Here is a 21,733-nt window from a genome sequence, read left to right as displayed (position 1 = left end):
GCCGCAACACCTTAAGGCAAGGGGAGTGGTCTCTAAACAGTCTCGTGTTCAACCAGATTGTCCACAAATGGGGACATCCAGAGGTAGATTTATTTGCCACCGGGGACAACCGAAAGACAATAAAATTCTGCTCCCTAAATCCCAGGGAGAATCCTCTGGCGGTAGACGCCTTTCTGATCAATTGGGATTTTCGGCTGGCTTATGCGTTCCCCCCCCCACTAGGCCTGATACCCCTGGTAATCAGGAAGATAAGAGAAGATCGAGCAAGAGTTATATTAATTGCCCCATTCTGGCCCAGAAGGGCCTGGTTCACTTGGCTCAGGATCATGTCAGTGGAGGACCCCTGGGTACTTCCGGACATTCCAGATTTACTCTACCAGGGTCCGATCAGCCATCCGCAAGTAAAGAGTCTCCATTTAACGGCATGGAGTTTGAAAGGGCGTTACTGAAAAACAAAGGGTTCTCCCCAAATTTAATTGAGACCCTTATGAAAAGTAGGAAACCGATAACGACAACAATCTACGCTGGAACCTGGCGGAAGTTTCTGGCCTCTTCTGATTTTAATTTAGAAGAGGGGATACCTATAAAAGAAATCTTAGAATTCCTGCAAAGAGGCTTAGAGCTAGATCTATCCACTAGTACTCTAAGGGTACAGGTCTCGGCCCTAGGAGCCCTGTTTTCTTGTAACATCGCCAATAATTATTGGATCTCAAGGTTCATTAAAGCATCTGGTAGAACTAGACCCATACATAAAGATAGATCTATGCCTTGGGATCTCAACCTAGTCCTGTCAGCATTGACTAGAGAGCCGTTTGAACCATTACAATCAGCTTCAATTAAGGCCTTATCCCTTAAGACAGCATTTCTGGTAGCAATTACATCTGCCCGTAGAGTGGGAGACATACAAGCTCTCTCCAGGCTTTCCCCTTATACAGAGTTTCTGCCGGATAGGGTAGTCCTCAGACCGGACCCGGCCTATTTACCAAAAGTGTCATCACGGTTTCACAGGTCACAGGAGATAGTTTTACCATCCTTCCTTCCCAATCCCTCCAACCCTAAAGAAGAGCTACTCCATACATTAGATGTTAGGAGATGCCTGCTAGAATACATCTCTATTACTGACACATGGAAGAAAGATAATGCGTTATTTTTATCTTTCCAAAGTCCTAGAAAGAGACTCAGGGTATCAAAGTACACACTAGCAAAGTGGATTAGGGAGGCTATCTCTTTGGCTTATACTGCAGGTGGGGGTCCGGCTCCGCGGAATCTGAGGGCGCATTCCACCAGGGCCATGGCTACATCCTGGGCGGAAAAATCTGGAGTATCAATCGACCAGATATGTAAGACGGCCACATGGTCATCCCCGTCCACCTTCTTTAAACACTATAGGTTGGATTTGGGGGCTTCTTCTGATCTCGCATTCGGGTTAAGGGTGCTACAGGCCATAGTCCCTCCCTAAGGTACCTTACATCTCTGTAATTCTCTCGTCGTGCTGTCATGGGAGTCCGAGTAAAGCATTGAGCTACTTACGGGTAGCGGCATTTCTCGGAGGCCCATGACAGCACCCTTAGTTCCCTCCCTATTCACGTGGGGGTTGCACTTCCTATAAATGTATATATCTCACGTATGATACCCAGTTCCAATATATGGCTGAAATTTTGTATATAATCTGTATATAGTGTATATTTTTGTGTACCACTAACCGCGGTAGTCCTCTCAAGACTCTGAAATACAACTGAGGCAGGGGAGAGGTGCCGCCCTTTTGTATCTGTAGGTTTCCTGTTCCTGATGGGCGGATCCCCTCTCTCGTCGTGCTCATCGTGCTGTCATGGGCCTCCGAGAAATGCCGCTACCCGTAAGTAGCTCAATGCTTTCCCCATTACTGAGCTAGATGAGCTACTACGGATACATTTCTATGTAGGAGCTAAAGATAGATCTCCTCTTCTATCTACATAGCATCTCCTATCTCAGTAATGGGAAAATGTCTTTTTATTGACTACAGATTTTATCTCAAAAAATTGTGTTTTTTGATAATGACCCATTCTGGCAGAGAAACAAGCAGATTTCTCTGATAAGATATACTACTTACAAAACGTTAATGATATTTAGCTTTCAGGGGAAATTTCAGGATGATCCTAAAATGCACTCTGACCTTTTCTTGTGAACTTAATGTGGCAGTCTCTAATCTTTTGAATGCACATGTCCAACAGTTCAATGATGGAGTACTTTTTGCACAACTTACTGTTCTCTAACAAGGAGCTTAATGACAAAATTCACAGATATTTGATCCATGAATTGGCCAATAAATTTCAGGGTTCATTTAGAATTGGATAAATACAATAGTGTCCAGAAAATATAGCAAATGGCACTTCAAATAATAATTAAACCCAGTTTCTGACTAATGCCGAAGCACAGCCGAACAGAGAACCATTATTAAAATTATAAATCTTTATTAAATACAGGATAAAACAATTTATAAAGTATAAAATAAATGCAGAACAATAATAATAGCAGAGTCCCCAGAAGGGGGGTATAACTAGTGTATCCTAAGAAAAAGGTGTAATCTATATGTACTATATAATTGTCTAAGGGTCACTTCCATCTGTCTGTCTGTCTGTCCGTCTGTCCTTCTGTCTGTCACGGATATTCATTGGTCGCGGCCTCTGTCTGTCATGGAATCCAAGTCGCTGATTCGTCGCGGCAAAACAGCCACGACCAATCAGCGACTGGCACAGTCCGGAAGAAAATGGCCGCTCCTTACTCCCCTCCGGTCACCGCTCACACAGGGTTAATGCCGGCAGTAACGGACCGCGTTATGCCGCAGGTAACGCACTCCGTTACCGCCTCTATTAACCCTGTGTCCCCAACTTTTTACTATTGATGCTGCCTATGCGGCATCAATAGTAAAAAAAAAAAATGTAATGTTAAAAATAATAAAAAAAACAAAAAACCTGCTATACTCACCCTCCGTAGTCCGCCGAGCCGCTCGCGCCTGCCGCCATCTTCCGTTCCCAGCGATGCATTGCGAAATTACCCAGAAGACTTAGCGGTCTCGCGAGACCGCTTAAGTCATCTGGGTAATTTTGCAATGCATCCTGGGAACGGAAGATGGCGGCAGCTGCGCGCGCATCGGGACAGCTTCGCTGGATTGGATCCCGGCGGGTGAGTATAGAACTATTTTTTATTTTCATTTTTAACAGGGATATGGTGCCCACACTGCTATATACTATGTGGGCTGTATTATATACCGCGTGGCTCTGTGCTGTATACTACCTGGCCAGTGTTAGACTGGGTTCACATTGCGTTATGGCGGTACGTTTAACGGACTACGTTACACCACGGCATAACGCGGTGTCACGTAGTCCGTTAACGCCGCCATAGAGTGCAATGTCGGACGCATCGCTAGCGCACGCCCACAATGGGCGTGCGCTAGCTATGTGCTGTCACTTGGGTGACGGACCCGAGACGCGGGCTGCAGCGTTTCCGGGTCCGTCACTGCTAGCGCAGATGGAGCTGTGCAAAAGTCGGCACTTGCGTTAACGCAGTCCGTTCAACGTATGCGTTGAATGGACTGCACTAACACAATGTGAACCTAGCCTAACATACTACTGGGTTATGTACTGCGTGGGCTGTGCTAGATATTACGTGGCCAGTGTTATATACTGTGTGGGCAGTGTTATATACTACGTGACTGGACATTAAACTACGTGACTGGGCTATATGCTACATGGCTCTATGCTGTATACTACGTGGCTCTGTGCTGTATACTACGTCACTGGACAATATACGACGTGGCCTGGGCGATATACGACGTGGCCTGGGCGATATACGATGTGGACATGCATAGTCTAGAATACCCGATGCGTTAGAATCGGGCCACCATCTAGTATTGAATATAATTATGCTGTATAAACCTGTGATAACCACATATAGAAAGGTATAGCTGAGGTACAGAAATGGCATCCTGAGCAGTTCAGAGCAGACCAATTCCGTATATAAATAATGGAATAGTATATTGCTGTCAGGATGGAAGTAAACCTATATAAAGCTATACAATACATAGGGCAATGAGCTGAGTGGTATTTGATACACAAGTGTGGATGGATAGCTGAAAGCAAAGAGCCAGAAAAACTACTACTTTACTGGAAAATAGGAAGGTATACCTTGCAGGATGGACCTAAAGTCCCCCCCCCACCCCCCTCACCCCGACGCACGTTTCTCAACAAAGCTTCTTCCATAGATCAGAGCATGCAAGTAGAACTGCACTAGAATATAATAGACCCTCCAGCCTATGAAGCTGCTGTAAAGCATATATCTGAATACTGACCACATGAAAGGTTGCTGCCTCTGATATATATATCCCACCTACACACCAAGCTGCTGGGAGGCAGAAATGGCATTAGCGAATTGTTTCTTATCCTATTGTTCCCCCAGGTTTTGTAAAAGTAAAACTCCAATCCTGCCCCGATCATGATTGACAGGCTGGTCATTTTTGCAGTTTGGCTCGCTTCACTTCAGTGGATTGCTGTGGCTTTCCTACATCAGATTATTGCAAAGTGCTTGATGTAAAGACTACACAATCCACAAGCTGTGCACAGAGATCAGTCAGTGAGGAATGCTGCAAGAAATGTGCTCTGAAGCCTGCGGCCCCTTGGCGATGTTAAGATTTGTATATAATATCTTTAGTACTGTATGCATCATTTTCTGCGTATGGCTATAGAAGTACATGCTGCTAGTTAAAGGGAACCTGTCACCCCCAAAATCGAAGGTGACCTAAGCCCACCGGCATCAGGGGCTTATCTACAGCATTCTGTAATGCTGTAGATAAGCCCCCTATGTATCCTGAAAGATGAGAAAAAGGTTAGATTATACTCACGCGGTCCGGTCCGGGGCCTCCCATCTTCTTACAATGACGTCCTCTTCTTGTCTTCACGCTGCGGCTCCGGCGCAGGCGTACTTTGTCTGCCCTGTTGAAGGCAGAGCAAAGTACTGCAGTGCGCAGGCGCCGGGACAGGTCAGAGAGGCCCAGCGCCTGCGCACTGCAGTACTTTGCTCTCCCCTCAACAGGGCAGACAAATTACGCCTGTGTCGGAGCCGCAGTGAGAATGCAAGAAGAGGACGTCATCGTAAGAAGATGGGAGGTGCTGGACCGGACCCCGAATCCCATCGGATCGGACCGCAGCGGGACCGCCCCTGGGTGAGTATAATCTAACCTCTTTTTCTCATCTTTCAGGATACATCGGGGCCTACCTACAGTATTACAGAATGCTGTAGATAAGCCCCTGATGCCGGTGGGCTTAGCTCATCTTCGATTTTGGGGGTGTCAGGTTCCCTTTAAGAAATGGAGTAGGTGCTGTAGTTTTTTCACCTTTTTAAGAGAAGCTTAGTTTTCTAACGGTTAAGAATCTCACAGTGCAGTTTTCTTTATAGACTCCCCTTCATTTAGAATCCACCCTTTGACATAAGCACACTGAACTATCGTACTTCATTCTTGTCTTTTAAAGGTTTTCCACGATATCACATAAAAGGCGGATCAGTGTATATCTGGCCTGTCACAATCTAGCTGACCAAAATCTGTATATTCACATCAGATGTATTATTTTGATTTGACTGGTGGATGACCCAGGAGAAAATAATTTGGGCAATTAGATTTCAAAGTTCCTCATCTTTTTTGTTCCCGTGGGGGAGAGGTGATGATCAGAGGTGACTGACAGCTGTTTATCTTCCTCGCCCCATAGAACACGTAGCTAAGCATTCATGTATTGGGGTATGAGGGGGTCCGAAAAGAGTTGTCAGTGGATTGAGCGAGCGTTCAGCTGCTGAGTAATTCATATTATTGATTGGGGTTCAGACTCCCACCACCTTTTATGGTGTTTTGACTCAATAGACCATCAGTTTCCTTTGGTAAAACCTTGTAATTATCTTGTAAAATATGGCAACGCAGACTGCATCCTAACCATGTATTAGCCATATTGTTATATCACAAATGGGTGCCTAAATAAGGCTAAGCTTCTCCAGTGTCAGTCTTCCAGGGTGCTAGTGAGCCGTTGCCCCAGCAGAGGTAATGTTATCAGTGTTTGCCAGCCAGTAATGCTGCTGCTTATGTTACTGTCTGTTGAATCCTTGTTGTGTACGTCTGACTCATTGCTGGTAATTGTGGTAACAGGCTCTAAGAAGAAGGTACGCTGGTTTCCCGTTAGGCGACTCTTCACCCACTCCTGCCCCAGCATCAGGATTCCTAGCAGGTTTTTAAGAGAAGGTGGGTGATGCTTACCAGCCATGCACAGTTTGTTTTTGTCTGGTGTGTTCTATTGTTCTGTCCTTCCAGCAACTTTTTTTTTTTTTTTCTTTACTTACCTTTTTTGGTTTTTTTTTCTCCTGACTTCATGGTTGTAGTTTTGCATTAAACGCTGGGATAGATAAGGCATTCAAAGTGTTTTCTTAAAGGGTTTGTCCAGTCCCGATTGATAAGTCGGCAGTCACTCTGTGTGACTGAAGACTTATGCATCCCCCCTAGCTGCGGGAACTCGCCAGATTCTGAGCTGGGCTGTGTATGCGTTATGCATATTCCAGGCTAGGGCACTAGTGGGCATCCCCCTGACTAGAGACAAGGATGCCCAGTTGGTGTGGCCGGCTTCCAGAGTATGGAGGAAAGCCATGCCCACTTGATGGGCTCTGTCCAGTAGTATGTATATATCATACACACCCTCCGGTCCTGGCCCAGCAACTGGCGAATCCTCAAAACAGATAGTGCGTGCGCTGGGGGGGGATTCATAAGTCTGCACAGTGACGGCAAACTTACTGGTTTGGACTGGACAACCCCTTTAACTCGTTTTATCTAACTTTAGGTTTAGAGTGCTTCTTCATAGCAGCCAAAATTCAACTTCTCAATATTTAAAGGGAAGCTTTCATCAGAAATTGACGTATTTTTGCAGATCAGGTTTTTGTGGTGTTAAGTTTAACAATGTTTTCCTTTTTTCTTTCCGTATCACAATCTGTATTTACGGGGAGAGAAATGGCAGGTGTTTAGCCTCCAAATCAACTTCATCACAGTAAAGTACCTGTAAAGATTACTTCTATGCCTGTATATAATATGTCTGCGTCTCCGTTGTCTCGTAATCCATCAGCCCTGAGAATGACTGCGCTTGTGTGAGATGTCAGCCAAGGAAGCAGCTCACTGAGAAGAGTGGCCTGTCAATCACTGGCAGGAGGCTGGTGCGGGAGAGGGGCCAACGAGCTGAAAGTGCAGTCCAAGCCCCCCCGCATGTCTACTAAGTTCCCTTGCATAGTCATTCACCTATGGATGAAGAGACAAAAGCCACACAAACTTATAATAGGAAGGTATGAAAGTTATCACCATTATAGCTACTTTACTGTGATGTTACTATCGGGTATAAAAATCTGAAGACGTTACCTTTTAAAAATATAAAAATTGGGGCTCTTTTAAGGTACCTTCACACTGAATAACTTAACAACGATATCGCTAGCGATCTGTGACGTTGCAGCATCCTGGATAGCGATATTGTTGTGTTTGAGACGCAGCAGCGATCTGGATCCTGCTGTGACATCGTTGGTCGGAGCAGAAAGGCCAGAACTTTATTTCGTCGCTGGATCTCCCGCAGACATCGCTGAATCGGCGTGTGTGACGCCGATTCAGCGATGTCTTAACTGGTAACCAGGGTAAACATCGGGTTACTAAGCGCAGGGCTGCGCTTAGTAACCCGATGTTTACCCTGGTTACCAGTGTAAATGTAAAAAAAACCAAACACTACATACTTACATTCCGGTGTCTGTCGCATCCCCCGGCGTTCTGCTTCCCTGCACTGTGTCAGCGCCGGCCGGCAGTAAAGCAGAGCACAGCGGTGACATCAGAAAAAAACCCTAAATCCTTTTTCATAATGGTGTCGGCCACGCTTGCGCAGTAGCATCTATTGGCAATCCGAATTATGCTACTGCTCAGGCGCCATCTTGGTGGAGACTACTTTTTTTTCTTTATTATTTTTTTTTCCTCCAGCAAAATGGCACAGGCGTTGCTGGCACCATTTTGAGAATAAATGTATGTCACTAAATAAAATTGAATGCATATTATAGATGCCATCGCACTGCAGCTCTGGTGCCTGCCTGCTGAATGTTAATTTTTTAAATTTTTTATACACAATATATTCAGCATGTAAAATAGGAGGCATGTTTCTGAGGGATCTGTGACCTGTCAGACGCCATATAGATGAATACCTAATCGGAGCACCACATAAAGACTAAAGACCCTTCCCCCCCCCCCTCCCTGCAGTCCGCCCCACGGCACAAGAGTCCCATTAGCTTAAACCTGAAAATAAAGATTAAACAACAAACACAAGACTGATTTCTTCACCCCCGGTATCGTTTTAATCAGTATAACTGCGTCGATCTCACACACTCTGTAGGTTACTGTGCACAATCCTGCGGACAGGTTCCCTTTATGCGACCTTTGTTTCCCATGGAAAAGGCTACATGTTCCTTATGGGCTTCTTCAAAGTTTGTCTTCCAATTTGCCCAAGATCTAGAATAGATATATATTTATCCTACGAGGGGCGATCCAAAAGTAATGATAATCAATACTAAACACAATGAATATAGTCAAAATTTTTTTTTATTTTTTTACATAGTCTCCTATCAAGTCTATACATTTAGTCCATCTCTTTTCTAAACTTAGAATTCCCTTAGAAAAAAATTCTTGATCTTGACCCTCAAAAAAATCCCCAACAGCGGTTATCACGTCGCTATTGTCATCAAATTTCTTGCCCCGGAGGTGTTCCTTGAGTCGAGGAAAGAGAAAGAAGTCACTGGGGGCTAGATCTGGCCAATAGGGGGGGGGGGGGGGTGTTCCACCAGTTCAAAGCCCGCTTCTTGAATGGTAGCCATGGCAACTGCAGCTTTGTGAGCCGGCGCGTTATCTTGGTGAAACAACACTCCAGCCCCCAGTTTGCCGTGCTTTTTCTCCTTGATAGCCTCCCACAATCTTCTTATTTGTTCTGCGTAGTAGGAGCCCGTAATAGTGGCTCCCTTCTTTAAATAGTCCACCATAATAATTCCTTCATCGTCCCAAAAAACGGACGCCATAACCTTCCCTGCTGAGCTTGACACTTTGAATTTCTTCGGCGTTGGTTCGTCGGCTCGTTTCCACGTCATCGATTGTTGTTTAGTTTCGGGATCAAAGTGGTGGATCCAGGTCTCGTCCATGGTCAAAAAACGTGACAAAAAATTTTCCTTGTCTGCTTGGAACTTTTCGAGATTTGCTATTGAAATGTCAACTCGTTTCTTCTTTTGCTCGTCGGTTAACATTTTTGGCACCCAACGCGCGGAGACCTTTCTCATATGCAATTCTTTTGCAAGGATTCTTTGCATACTGCCATATGAGATCCCTGTGACCTCAGCTACATGCCTGATAGTCACTCTTCGATCTGCCAATACAACTTCTTCAACTTTTTTCACGTTTTCTTCATTGAGGGAAGTGGATGGGCGTCCTTGACGATGTTCATCTTCCGTCGATGTTCTTCCCAGCTTAAATTCCTTGGCCCAGCATGCAACTGTGCAATATGGAGGAGAAGAGTCCCCCAATGTTTCCACCAAGTCGCTGTGAATGTCTTTGGTAGTCATTTTTTTCAAGCAGAGGTATTTGATGACAGCTCTGAGCTCGTTTTTTCCATTTTGATGTTCACTCCTCGGCAGTTCATATTCAAATGAATGTAGCTCCCGGGAATCGTGGTCTATTTAAGTGATTTTTTTTTTCCTGGACTAGTGGGTACCTAAGAGAGAAGAAAACATTTTATTTTAATTTCTGTGTGCAATAGAAATAACCGATTATCATTACTTTTGGATCGCCCCTCGTATATCTTGATCTATTCTATATCTTGGGTCAATTGGAGGACAAAAACTTTGAAGAAGCTGTGATACACTTAAACTAAGAGAAGAGAAAATTAGTTCGGACATTATCCTATATACTTCTTTGCGATAAGAGGCTAATACCGTATATACTCGAGTATAAGCTGAGACCCCTAATTTTGCCACAAAAAACTGGGAAAACTAATTGACTTGAGTATAAGTCTAGGGTGGAAAATGCAGCAGCTACGGGTAAAAATAAAAATAGATACCAATAAAAGTAAAATTAATTGAGACATCAATAGGTTCTGTTTTTGAATATCCATATTGAATCAGGAGCCCCATATAATGCTCCATACAGTTCATGATGGGCCCCATAAGATGCTCCATACAAAATACGCCCCATATAATGCTCCATAAAATTTATTATGGGCCCCATAAGATGCTCCATATTAAAATATGCCCCATATAATGCTGCACAAATGCTGATTATGGCCCCATAAGATGCTCCATAGACTATTATGTCCCATACAATGCTGCACAAAGGTTGCTGGCCACATAAAATACTCCATAGAATATTATGCCCCATATAATTCTGTACAAAGGTTGATGGCCACATAAGATGCTCCATAGAATATTGTGCCCCATATAATGCTGCACAAAGGTTGATGGCCCCATAAGATGCCCCGTATGCTGCTGCTACTGCGATTTAAAAAAAACAAAAAAAACCATGCTAACTTCTCGTTGCTGGGGAAGAGGTGCCGGAGTCCTGAACAGGCAGGGACACCGGCGCGCTATGGGGGCCAGGTGCGGGAGTCACCGCTGGCTCAGGCCCCCAGTACTTGCTTCACCTGTCCCCGGTCCACCGCCGCACGCCGCTGTCTTCCGGGTCTCTGCAGTCACTGTTTAGGCAGAGGGAGCGCACTAAATACGTCATCGCGCCCTCTGACCTGAACGTCACAGCAAGAGGACGTGGAAGACACAGCGCGGCGGTGGAACGGGGACAGGTGAATATCACATGGCTCACCTTCCCCCGTCATACTCTCCCTCCTGGCGCGGTCCCTGCTTCTTCGATGGTCCCTGGCGCCAGCAGCTTGTTCCTGTGTTCAGTGGTCACATGGTACCGCTCATGAAAGTAATGAATATGCGCTCCACGCCTATGGGAGTGGAGTCATGTCCGTATTCATTACTTTAATGAGAGGTTCCATGTGACCGCTGAACACAGGAAGAGCTGCGGGCGCCGGAGACCATCATAGAAGCAGAGAAGTGCAGAAACCGCGCCAGAGCAGGTGAGTATGAGATGACAGCTACCGCTCCGCCGCCTACCCCCGGGTATGACTCGAGAATAAGCCGAGAGGGGCACTTTTAGCCTAAAAAAAAATGGGCTGAAAATCTCGGCTTATACTCGAGTATATACGTACTTGCATATGTTCAGTTGTATGCAAAGACATTCTGTTCAAAAACTTAAGTGGGTTGGGAATATTTTTTGTTAACCTTTTGGGTGGTAAAATTGATGTTGCATGATTCATATTTCTTTCCATTTAAATAATGCATACCCAGATCTCATTTAGATAAAATCTGATTCAACTGTGCCTCAAATAATAATTACCGTACATAGCCAAAGCTATCTGGACAATGGAACATGATATTACACTTTGTTGAATATCTTCCGAAACTATGGCCCACAGTCTGTAGGTGCTGTTAGAACAACCTCGAATCCTAAACAATTTAATGCAGATCTTGAAAAGCTGTGGATTGTTTTTTTTTTTTCTCTCCATTTACCCTAAGAGAAGTAGAGCACTTTACCATGACTCTCGCTGAGTTTCTAACTATTAGCCAAATAAATGTGCTGAGCGAGATGTCAATCGGCTAACCATGTAACAGCCATGGGTTCTCAGTGATGTGGCCTCACTTAGATGATTGGAACATTGCTACCAATGTAACCCCGTTGTGTCAAACTTGCAATAAAATGTATACAGCTTGGCTATATGGCAATTTCCCATAATTTCTACATATTTTCTGTCAATTAACCACTTGTAGGGGCTACTGCAATGCACTAGTGAATTGATTTCTTTATTACAGTCTGTATGCCTCCGGAAGGAGAAGAAAAAAAAAAAAAAAATCTTCAAATGTGCATGCTACAGAAAATAAGAAAAAATAATTCTACGTGGCACCAAATATTAGGGAAAAAAATTATGAAAAATTTAAGAAAACCCCAAACCTACAAGATGTATAGAATCCTTCTTAGGCCGGCGTCAAACACAACGTTTAAAAAAAATCGGTCCGTTTTTCACGGACTAGAATCGCACAGATGTTTCATGAACAGTGATCCGTGTGCAGTGCGAGGATGCAATTTTTTTTCTCTCCAAAAAATTTGTGTATTTTTGCTAAATCCTTACCGAACCCGACAGGATATGAGACATGGTTTAAATACAGTAAACCATTTCATATCCGTTATATTTTTACATATTCCTCACTAACGTTAGTAGTGTGTGTGTGTAAAATTTGGGAGCTATAGGTGTTAAATTAAAGGGTTAATTCACTGAAAAAACTGGCTTTGGCTCTCGCGCAATTCTCTCTGCCAGAGAGGGAAAACCAGTGACTGAGAGCAGATATTAACCCCTTCCCAACCTGTGACACAGCGTATGCGTCATGAAAGTCGGTGCCAATCCGACCTGTGACGCATATGCTGTGTCACGGGATGATCGCGTCCCTGCAGATCGGGTGAAAGGGTTAACTCCCATTTCACCCGATCTGCAGGGACAGGGGGAGTGGTAGTTTAGCCCAGGGGGGGTGGCTTCACCCCCCCGTGGCTACGATCGCTCTGATTGGCTGTTGAAAGTGAAACTGCCAATCAGAGCGATTTGTAATATTTCACCTAAAAAACTGGTGAAATATTACAATCCAGCCATGGCCGATGCTGCAATATCATCGGCCATGGCTGGAAACACTAATGTGCCCCCACCCCACCGATCGCCCCCCGATCTGTGGTCCGCTCCCCTCCGTCCTGTGCTCCACTCCCCCGTCCTCCTGTCCGCTCCCCCCGTGCTCCAATCACACCCCCCGTGCTCCAATCAACCCCCCCGCACTCCGATCACCCCCCCGCACAGCGATTTCCCCCCCCCCCGTGCTCCGATCCACCCCCCTGCACAGCGATCCCCCACCCTGTGCTCCAATCCCTCACCCCGTGTTCCGATCCACCCCCCCCGTGCTCCAATCCACCCCCCCCCCGTGTTCCAATCCACCCCCCCGTGCTCCGATGCCTCCCCCCGTGCCCTGATCTCCCCCCCTTATACTTACCGATCCTGCCGGGGTCCGTCCGTCTTCTTTCCTGGGCGCCGCCATCTTCCAAAATGGCGGGCGCATGTGCAGTGCGCCCGCCGAATCTGCCGGCCGGCAGATTCGTTCCAAAGTGAGTTTTGATCACTGAGGTTATATCTCAGTGATCAAAATAAAAAAATAGTAAATGACCCCCCCCCCTTGTCACCACCATAGGTAGGGACAATAACAAAAAAAATAAAGAATTTTTTTTTTTCTTCGTTCCACTAATGTTGGGGTAAGAACTAGGGGTAGGGGTAGGGTTAGGAATGTGCACACGTATTCTGGTCCTCTGTGGATTTTTCCGCAGCGGATTTGATAAATCCTCAGTGCTAAACCGCTGTGGATTTATCGCGGATTTACCGCGGTTTTTCTGCGCATTTCACTGCGGTTTTACAACTGCGATTTTCTATTGGAGCAGTTGTAAAACCGCTGCGGAATCCGCAGAAAGAAGTGACATGCTGCGGAATGTAAACCGCTGCGTTTCCGTGCAATTTTTCTGCAGCATGTGTACAGCGATTTTTGTTTCCCATAGGTTTACGTTGAACTGTAAACTCATGGGAAACTGCTGCGGATCCGCAGCGTTTTCCGCACCGTGTGCACATAGCCTAATTCTAAAGGTATGTGCACACGGTGCGGATTTGGCTGCGGATCCGTAGCAGTGTTCCATCAGGTTTACAGTTCCATGTAAACATATGGAAAACCAAATCCGCTGTGCCCATGGTGCGGAAAATACCGCGCGGAAACGCTGTGTTGTATTTTCAGCAGCATGTCCATTCTTTGTGCGGATTCCGCAGCATTTTACACCTGTTCCTCAATAGGAATCGGCAGGTGAAATCCGCACAAAAAACACTGGCAATCCGTGGTAAATCCGCAGGTAAAACGCAGTGCCTTTTACCCGCGGATTTTTCAAAAATGGTGCTGAAAAATCTCATACGAATCCGCAACGTTGGCACATAGCCTTAGGGATAGGGTTGGAATTAGGGTTGTGGTTAGGGTTAGGGGTGTGTTGGGGTTAGGGTTGTGGTTAGGGGTGTGTTGGGGTTAGGGTTGTGATTTAGGGTTACGGCTACAGTTGGGATTGGGGTTAGGGGTGTGTTGGGGTTAGTGTTGGAGGTAGAATTGAGGGGTTTCCACTGTTTAGGCACATCAGGGGGTCTCCAAACGCAACATGGCGCCACCATTGATTCCAGCCAATCTTGTATTCAAAAGGTCAAATGGTGCTCCCTCACTTCCGAGCCCCGACGTGCGCCCAAACAGTGGTTTACCCCCACATATGGGGTACCAGCATACTCAGGACAAACTGCGCAACAATTATTGGGGTCCAATTTCTCCTGTTACCCTTGAGAAAATAAAAAATTGCTTGCTAAAACATCATTTTTGAGGAAAGAAAAATGATTTTTTATTTTCACGGCTCTGCGTTGTAAACGTCTGTGAAGCACTTGGGGGTTCAAAGTTCTCACCACATATCTAGATAAGTTCCTTGGGGGGTCTAGTTTCCAAAATGGGGTCACTTGTGGGGGGTTTCTACTGTTTAGGCACACCAGGGGCTCTGCAAACGCAACGTAACGCCCGCAGACCATTCCATCAAAGTCTGCATTTCAAAAGTCACTACTTCCCTTCTGAGCCCCGACGTGTGCCCAAACAGTGGTTTACCCCCACGCATGGGGTATCAGCGTACTCAGGAGAAACTGGACAACAACTTTTGGGGTCCAATTTCTCCTGTAACCCTTGAAAAAATAAAAAATTCTGGGCTAAAAAATTATTTTTGAGGAAAGAAAACGTATTTATTATTTTCACGGCTCTGCGTTATAAACTTCTGTGAAGCACTTGGGGGTTCAAAGTTCTCACCACATATCTAGATAAGTTCCTTGGGGGGTCTAGTTTCCAAAATGGGGTCACTTGTGGGGGGTTTCTACTGTTTAGCCACATCAGGGGCTCTGCAAACGCAACGTGACGCCCGCAGAGCATTCCATCAAAGTCTGCATTTCAAAACGTCACTACTTCACTTCCGAGCCCCAGCATGTGCCTAAACAGTGGTTTACCTCCACATATGGGGTATCGGCGTACTCGGGAGAAACTGGACAACAAATATTGGGGTCAAATTTCTCCTGTTACCCTTGGGAAAATAAAAAATTGCGAGCTAAAAAATCATTTTTCAGAAATTTTTTATTTTTTTTTATTTTCATGGCTCTGCGTTATAAACTTCTGTGAAGCACTTGAGGGTTCAAAGTGCTCACCACACATCTAGATTAGTTCCTTTGGGGGTCTAGTTTCCAAAATGGGGTCATGTGTGGGGGATCTCCAATGTTTAGGCACACAGGGGCTCTCCAAACGCGACATGGTGTCCGCTAATGATTGGAGCTAATTTTCCATTTAAAAAGCCAAATGGTGTGCCTTCCCTTCTGAGCCCTGCCGTGCACCCAAACAGTGGTTTACCCCCACATATGGGGTATCTGCGTACTCAGGACAAACTGGACAACAACATTTGTGGTCCAATTTCTCCTATTACCATTGGCAAAATAGGAAATTCCAGGCTAAAAAATCATTTTTGAGAAAAGAAAAATTATTTTTGATTTTCATGGCTCTGCATTATAAACTTCTGTGAAGCACCTGGGGGTTTAAAGTGCTCAGTATGCATCTAGATAAGTTCCTTGGGGGGTCTAGTTTCCAAAATGGGGTCATTTGTGGGGGATCTCCAATGTTTAGGCACACAGGGGCTCTCCAAACGCGACATGGTGTCCGCTAACAATTGGAGCTAATTTTCCATTCAAAAAGTCAAAAGGCGCGCCTTCCCTTCCGAGCCCTGCCGTGTGCCCAAACAGTGGTTTACCCCCACATATGAGGTATCGGCGTACTCGGGAGAAATTGCTCAACAAATTTTAGGATCCATTTTATCCTATTGCCCTTGTGAAAATGAAAAAACTGAGGCGAAAAGAAATTTTTTGTTAAAAAAAAAAAAGTACTTTTTCATTTTTACGGATCAATTTGTGAAGCACCTGGGGGTTTAAAGGGCTCACTAGGCATCTAGATAAGTTCCTTGGGGGGTCCAGTTTCCAAAATGGGGTCATTTGTGGGGGAGCTCCAATGTTTAGGCACACAGGGTCTCTCCAAACGCGACATGGTGTCCGCTAACGATGGAGATAATTTTTCATTCAAAAAGTCAAATGGCGCTCCTTCCCTTCCGAGCCTTACCATGTGCCCAAACAGTGGTTTACCTCCACATGTGAGGTATCGGTGTACTCAGGAGAAATTGCCCAACAAATTTTAGGATCCATTTTATCCTGTTGTCCATGTGAAAATAAAAAAATTGAGGCTAATAGAATTTTTATGTGAAAAAAAAAGTACTTTTTCATTTTTACGGATCAATTTGTGAAGCACCTGGGGGTTTAAATGGCTCACTATGCATCTAGATAAGTTCCTTGGGGCGTCTAGTTTCCAAAATGAGGTCACTTGTGGGGGAGCTCCAATGTTTAGGCACACAGGGTCTCTCCAAACGTGACATGATGTCCGCTAAAGAGTGCAGCCAATTTTTCATTCAAAAAGTCAAATGGCGCTCCTTCCCTTCCAAGCCCTGCCGTGCGCCCAAACAGTGGTTTACCCCCACATATGAGGTATCGGCGTACTCAGGACAAATTTGACAACAACTTTCGTTGTTCAGTTTCTCCTTTTACCATTGGGAAAATAAAAAAATTGTTGCTGAAAAATCATTTTTGTGACTAAAAAGTTAATGTTCATTTTTTCCTTCCATGTTGCTTCTGCTGCTGTGAAGCACCTGAAGGGTTAATAAACTTCTGGAATGTGGTTTTGTGCACCTTGAGGGGTGCAGTTTTTAGAATGGTGTCACTTTTGGGTATTTTCAGCCATATAGACCCCTCAAACTGACTTCAAATGTGAGGTGGTCCCTAAAAAAAAATGGTTTTGTAAATTTCGTTGTAAAAATGAGAAATCGCTGGTCAAATTTTAACCCTTATAACTTCCTAGCAAAAAAAATTTTTGTTTCCAAAATTGTGCTGATGTAATGTAGACGTGTGGGAAATGTTGTTTATTAACTATTTTGTGTCACATAACTCTCTGGTTTAACAGAATAAAAATTCAAAATGTGAAAATTGCAAAATTTTCGCCAAATTTCCGTTTTTATCACAAATAAACACAGAATTTATTGACCTAAATTTACCACTAACACGAAGCCCAATATGTCACGAAAAAACAATCTCAGAACCGCTAGGATCCATTGAAGCGTTCCTGAGTTATTACCTCATAAAGGGACACTGGTCAGAATTGCAAAAAACGGCAAGGTCTTTAAGGTCAAAATAGGCTGGGTCATGAAGGGGTTAATAGCCCAGAGAGGGCCTATGGTTCTTGCCCACCCCCTGGCTAAAAACATCTGCCCCCAGCCACCCCAGAAAAGGCACATCTGTAAGGTGCACATATTCCAGTGCTTGGCCTCTCTTCCCACTGCCCTGTGGCATTGGCATATGGGGTAATAAGGGGTTAATGTCACCTTGCTATTGTAAGGTGACATTAACCCTGGTTAATAATGGAGAGATGTCAATAAGACACCTATCCATTATTAAGCCACTTAGTCTCTCGCACGTATAATATGGCCAAGAAAACGGGCCCTAGGAGCTACCCCATATATTAACATTGGTCCGAGTGCTATGTGATTTATATATAATATATTTTTATATTTTATAATATATTTTTTTAAATCGCATAGCACTCGTACATATTACGGTCTAGTGTGACTCCGGCCTTATAGGTAGCATAATAGAGTATCCTTCCAAACCCACAGTTCTGTAATCATAATCCTATTAGACTAGCAGCTTCTCCTTCCAGATCAGTCCAGTAGGAATAGCTTGGACATATGGAAAAACTTAAGGTACCTTCACACTGAGCAACTTTCCAACGAGAACGACAGCGATCCGTGATGTTGCGGCGTCCTGGATAGTGATCTCATTGTGTCTGACACGCAGCAAAGATCTGGATCCCGCTGTGACATCGCTGGTCGTAGCTAGAAGTCCGGAACTTTATTTGGTCGTCAGGTCGGCGTGATTCGTCATGTTTGACAGCAAAAGCAACGATGCCTGCAATGTTATTTCATGTAGCGAACAACCAGCGAGAACGATAAGTACGTCACTGGATCGCTCCTGCATCGTTCTGCTGTTGCCGGTGTTTGACGTCTCCTAGCAACCTAAACAGCGACGCTGCAGCGATCGGCTCGTTGTCCATATTGCTGCAGCGTCGCTTAATGTGACGGTACCTTTAGACTGAAAATGGAGGACAGCAGCATAATGGGTTTCTAGAAGCCCGATTTGTAAAGAGGGCACACAATATAATCTGGTGACACGATAAGGTTACCAGTGGAGCGAGACTTGGCTAGATGGAGTCTTAAAGGATCATTTTCCAGTTGACATTTGATGTTGCTTTACTGTCAAACAAGGGAGTATGCTTTGATAGTTTAGTCATTGATTTCTGATGGCAGATGACTCCCCAGAAACACATTGACTATTAAAATCTGTGTACTTGTATGGAAATGTTATCCATGAAGTATGGATTAGAGTTCTACAGTATATAAAGTGACTCTTGGGTAAGCCTGATGAGTGCCGCACATGTGGTGAGTGTCGCATGGTGATATTACATTCCATAATTTGTGAGTCATTTTATCGGTATATCCTCTATTTATAATTGGTTTCTAGAAAACTGTTGTGCCCCTACCCTGAGTGCAGTGTTCTATTATGTTTTTCTTGTCTTTAGAAGTGTGTTTTTATGATTTTTTTTTGTTTGTTTTTTATGGAAACTTCTATTGATTACATTGTGAAAAATAAATAAAAATTCAGTGTTTAGAAGCCTATTGCTGCAGATATAATTGTTTACTTTGTGAGCAAATATGACCAGTGGGTTGTGGCAAAGAATAAAAAGATAAGGCTGGGTTCATGACGGACCCTCGGACGTGGGCTGCAGCGTTTCCGGGTCCGTCACCGCTAGCACAGATAGAGCATATGCTAGCTCTATCTGCGCTAGCGCGATAGCATTTCGGCACTTGCGTTAACGCAGTCCGTTTAACGCATATGGAGTATGAACCCAGCCTTAGGCTACGTTCAGATTTGCGTTGTGCGCCGCTGCGTTGGCGACGCAACGCACAACGCAAATAAAAATGCACCAAAACGCACGCAAAAACGCTGCGCATGCGTCCTTTTTTTGCCGAAATTTGGACGCAAGAAAAATGCAACTTGTTGCATTTTGTGCGCCCAACGCTTGCGGCAAAAAAAACGCATGCGTCGCACAACGCAGCACAACGCATGTCCATGCGCCCCCCACGTTAAATATAGGGGCGCATGACGCATGCGTTGCCGCTACGTTTCCCGACGCAGCGTCGGGAAACGCTAATGTGAACGTTGCCTTTGTTAGGCTTAAATTTTAAGCCTAAGCTACTTATCTGCTTATATCATGAATTTAACCCCACTAAAATAAAGTTAATGAGAAGGGGTGATGTACACTGTGTGCACAATTATTAGTCATGGAAGTATTTTGACCAGATAATAATTTTTATGCTTAATTTCCAACTCCAAGATGTGTGAACTTGAATGCTTATTGGTTTGAAGCAGATCAGGTGACGTGTATTTGTAGAACACTGCCAAAATTTGAGGAGAATGTGAAGTGTCCAGGAACCCATTTTCCTCCAGTGTTGTCATACTCCAGACCTGCAATGTCCCAGGAAGCCCAGAAGAACAAGGTGTTCAGTGCTCAGAGATATGGCCAAGGTAAAGAGGGCTGAATCCCGACCACCACTGAACAACACACAAAAGAAAAGTCAAGACTAGTGATGAGCAGTAGCGTACCTACCGGAGGGGCAATGGGTGCAGGCGCCCCGGGTCGGGTGCTCAGAGGGGGCCCACCCGGAGCTACGCTACTGTAAGTGTATTGGCGCGCGTAGCGCATGATTAACCCCGCCCATCGGCGCCTGTGTCACATGACCGCTGGTCGCCAATGGGTTTGCATGACATCCCGGGGTCTGCAGGAGCAGTCGGCGCTCATAACAAGTGAGCATTCCTGCTACATAGAGCAGGGCTGTAGTCGGCTTACAAGGGAGACCTTGATTTCTGGCATCTCTGCACATAGCACAAGCCGTTGAATGATTACATCTTCAAGACCCCTAAAGGGGCTAACCAGAGCAGGAAAACGTTTTTTGGTTTTTTTTTAAATTAAAACTTAAAAAATGTTCAAATCACCCCCCCTTTAGCCCCAGTGAAAAGAAAGATATTTAAAAAAAAAAAAAAGCCCAAACAAAAACACGTGTTCAGAAAAATAGATCTGTTGGTAAACAGGAAGAAAATTCATAAACTCCAAAAATACTTTTTTTTTTGTTGCCGCACTTTCTCCAAAAATGTAGTAATAGGCGTTCAAAAAGTAACATCTATGCCAAAATGGTACTAATAAAAACATGGTCTATCCCCGCAAAAAATTAAGCCATCACACAGCTCCCTTGGATGAAAAATAAAAATAAGGGTCTCGGAAAATGGTGACCAGTGACCACTCCAAAAATGTCTTTTTTGCAAACTTCGGATTTTCTTTTTTTCACCACTAAAACCTGGACATGTTTGGTATCTTGCCGTAATCGTATTGGTGAGAATTGTATGGCATGGTAATTTTTTACACAAAATGCACTGTACAAACAATTCCCAAAAGACCATGTCAGTTGTTGTGTTTTTTTTTCCTTCACAATTTCACCACACTTAGATTTCTTTCCCCGTTTTTGACTACTCTATGGTAAAATGAATGTAATTCAAAAGTACAACTCTGCTCACAAAAAAGCACGGCCTTATGTGTCTATGACAGAAAAATAAGAGTTATGGCTCTGGGAAGAAGGGGAGGAGAAAACGGACACGCAAAAGCTGATATTGGCTGTGGGGTAAAGGTGTTAAAAAAACAGAATTTTAAAGAAGCTCCATCGATAGAAAATGTTAAGTGATCTCAGGATAGCTTGGAGACACACAAATAACTTTTTTTTTTTTTCAAAAGTTTTATTAAATTTGCACAGTAAATACACAAATATAAATTTTATGAGAAGAGGAAGGAAGGATTTTGTCCAGCACATCATTCTGGTAAGATAAATTATAAAATTTACTAACCCACGGAATAAAGTTTATCTAAATTAAATAAAAATTAAAAAAAATTAGGCTAAAATTTAAAATGTATAATATACGTGCCGTATATTTTCATCTTCCTTCTTCCCACTCAGATGGTCCTCTAAATCTTCGTTAATAAGCAGCTGCAAATCATTGCTCACATGCTGTACTTGTAGCTTCCCCGCAGTGTATGATGCCGGTAGTATGGCACATAAAAATTTGAGGCGAAAAGGCTGGCGTCTCCGGTAAATGAATTCCTTACTTTTAAGTTTGCATTAAAAAGATTGTCATGACAAGGCTGTATTATGTTAACACGTTTCAACTTTTACAGTCTTAATACTCCTCCATAATGACATCATACAATTGATTGCCTACAACATGTGCGTGCAAAGGATCAAGATAATTTACGGTATGGTACGGTATGGGGTATG

General features: G+C 44.2%; 1 protein-coding gene across 3 annotated transcripts in view; it reads left to right on the top strand.

Annotated features, from left to right (window-relative positions):
- The window catches only part of KLHDC10 (kelch domain containing 10), a 178,321-nt gene that overhangs the window by 54,606 nt on the left and 101,982 nt on the right, over nt 1-21,733 (top strand). Inside the window, exon 2 of one of the 3 annotated variants that reach the window (XM_069765390.1) lies at nt 6,167-6,259. The exons of the other annotated variants lie outside the window; for them this stretch is intronic. Coding sequence (XP_069621491.1) covers nt 6,167-6,259 — 93 coding nt within the window. The remainder of the gene's footprint in view (nt 1-6,166; nt 6,260-21,733) is intronic. 3 annotated transcript variants of the gene reach the window in all.

The sequence above is a fragment of the Ranitomeya imitator genome, chromosome 4 (genome assembly GCF_032444005.1).
Source record: "Ranitomeya imitator isolate aRanImi1 chromosome 4, aRanImi1.pri, whole genome shotgun sequence".
In the NCBI taxonomy this organism is placed as follows: Eukaryota; Metazoa; Chordata; class Amphibia; order Anura; family Dendrobatidae; genus Ranitomeya; species Ranitomeya imitator.
This window is presented reverse-complemented; position numbering and strand designations above follow the sequence as displayed.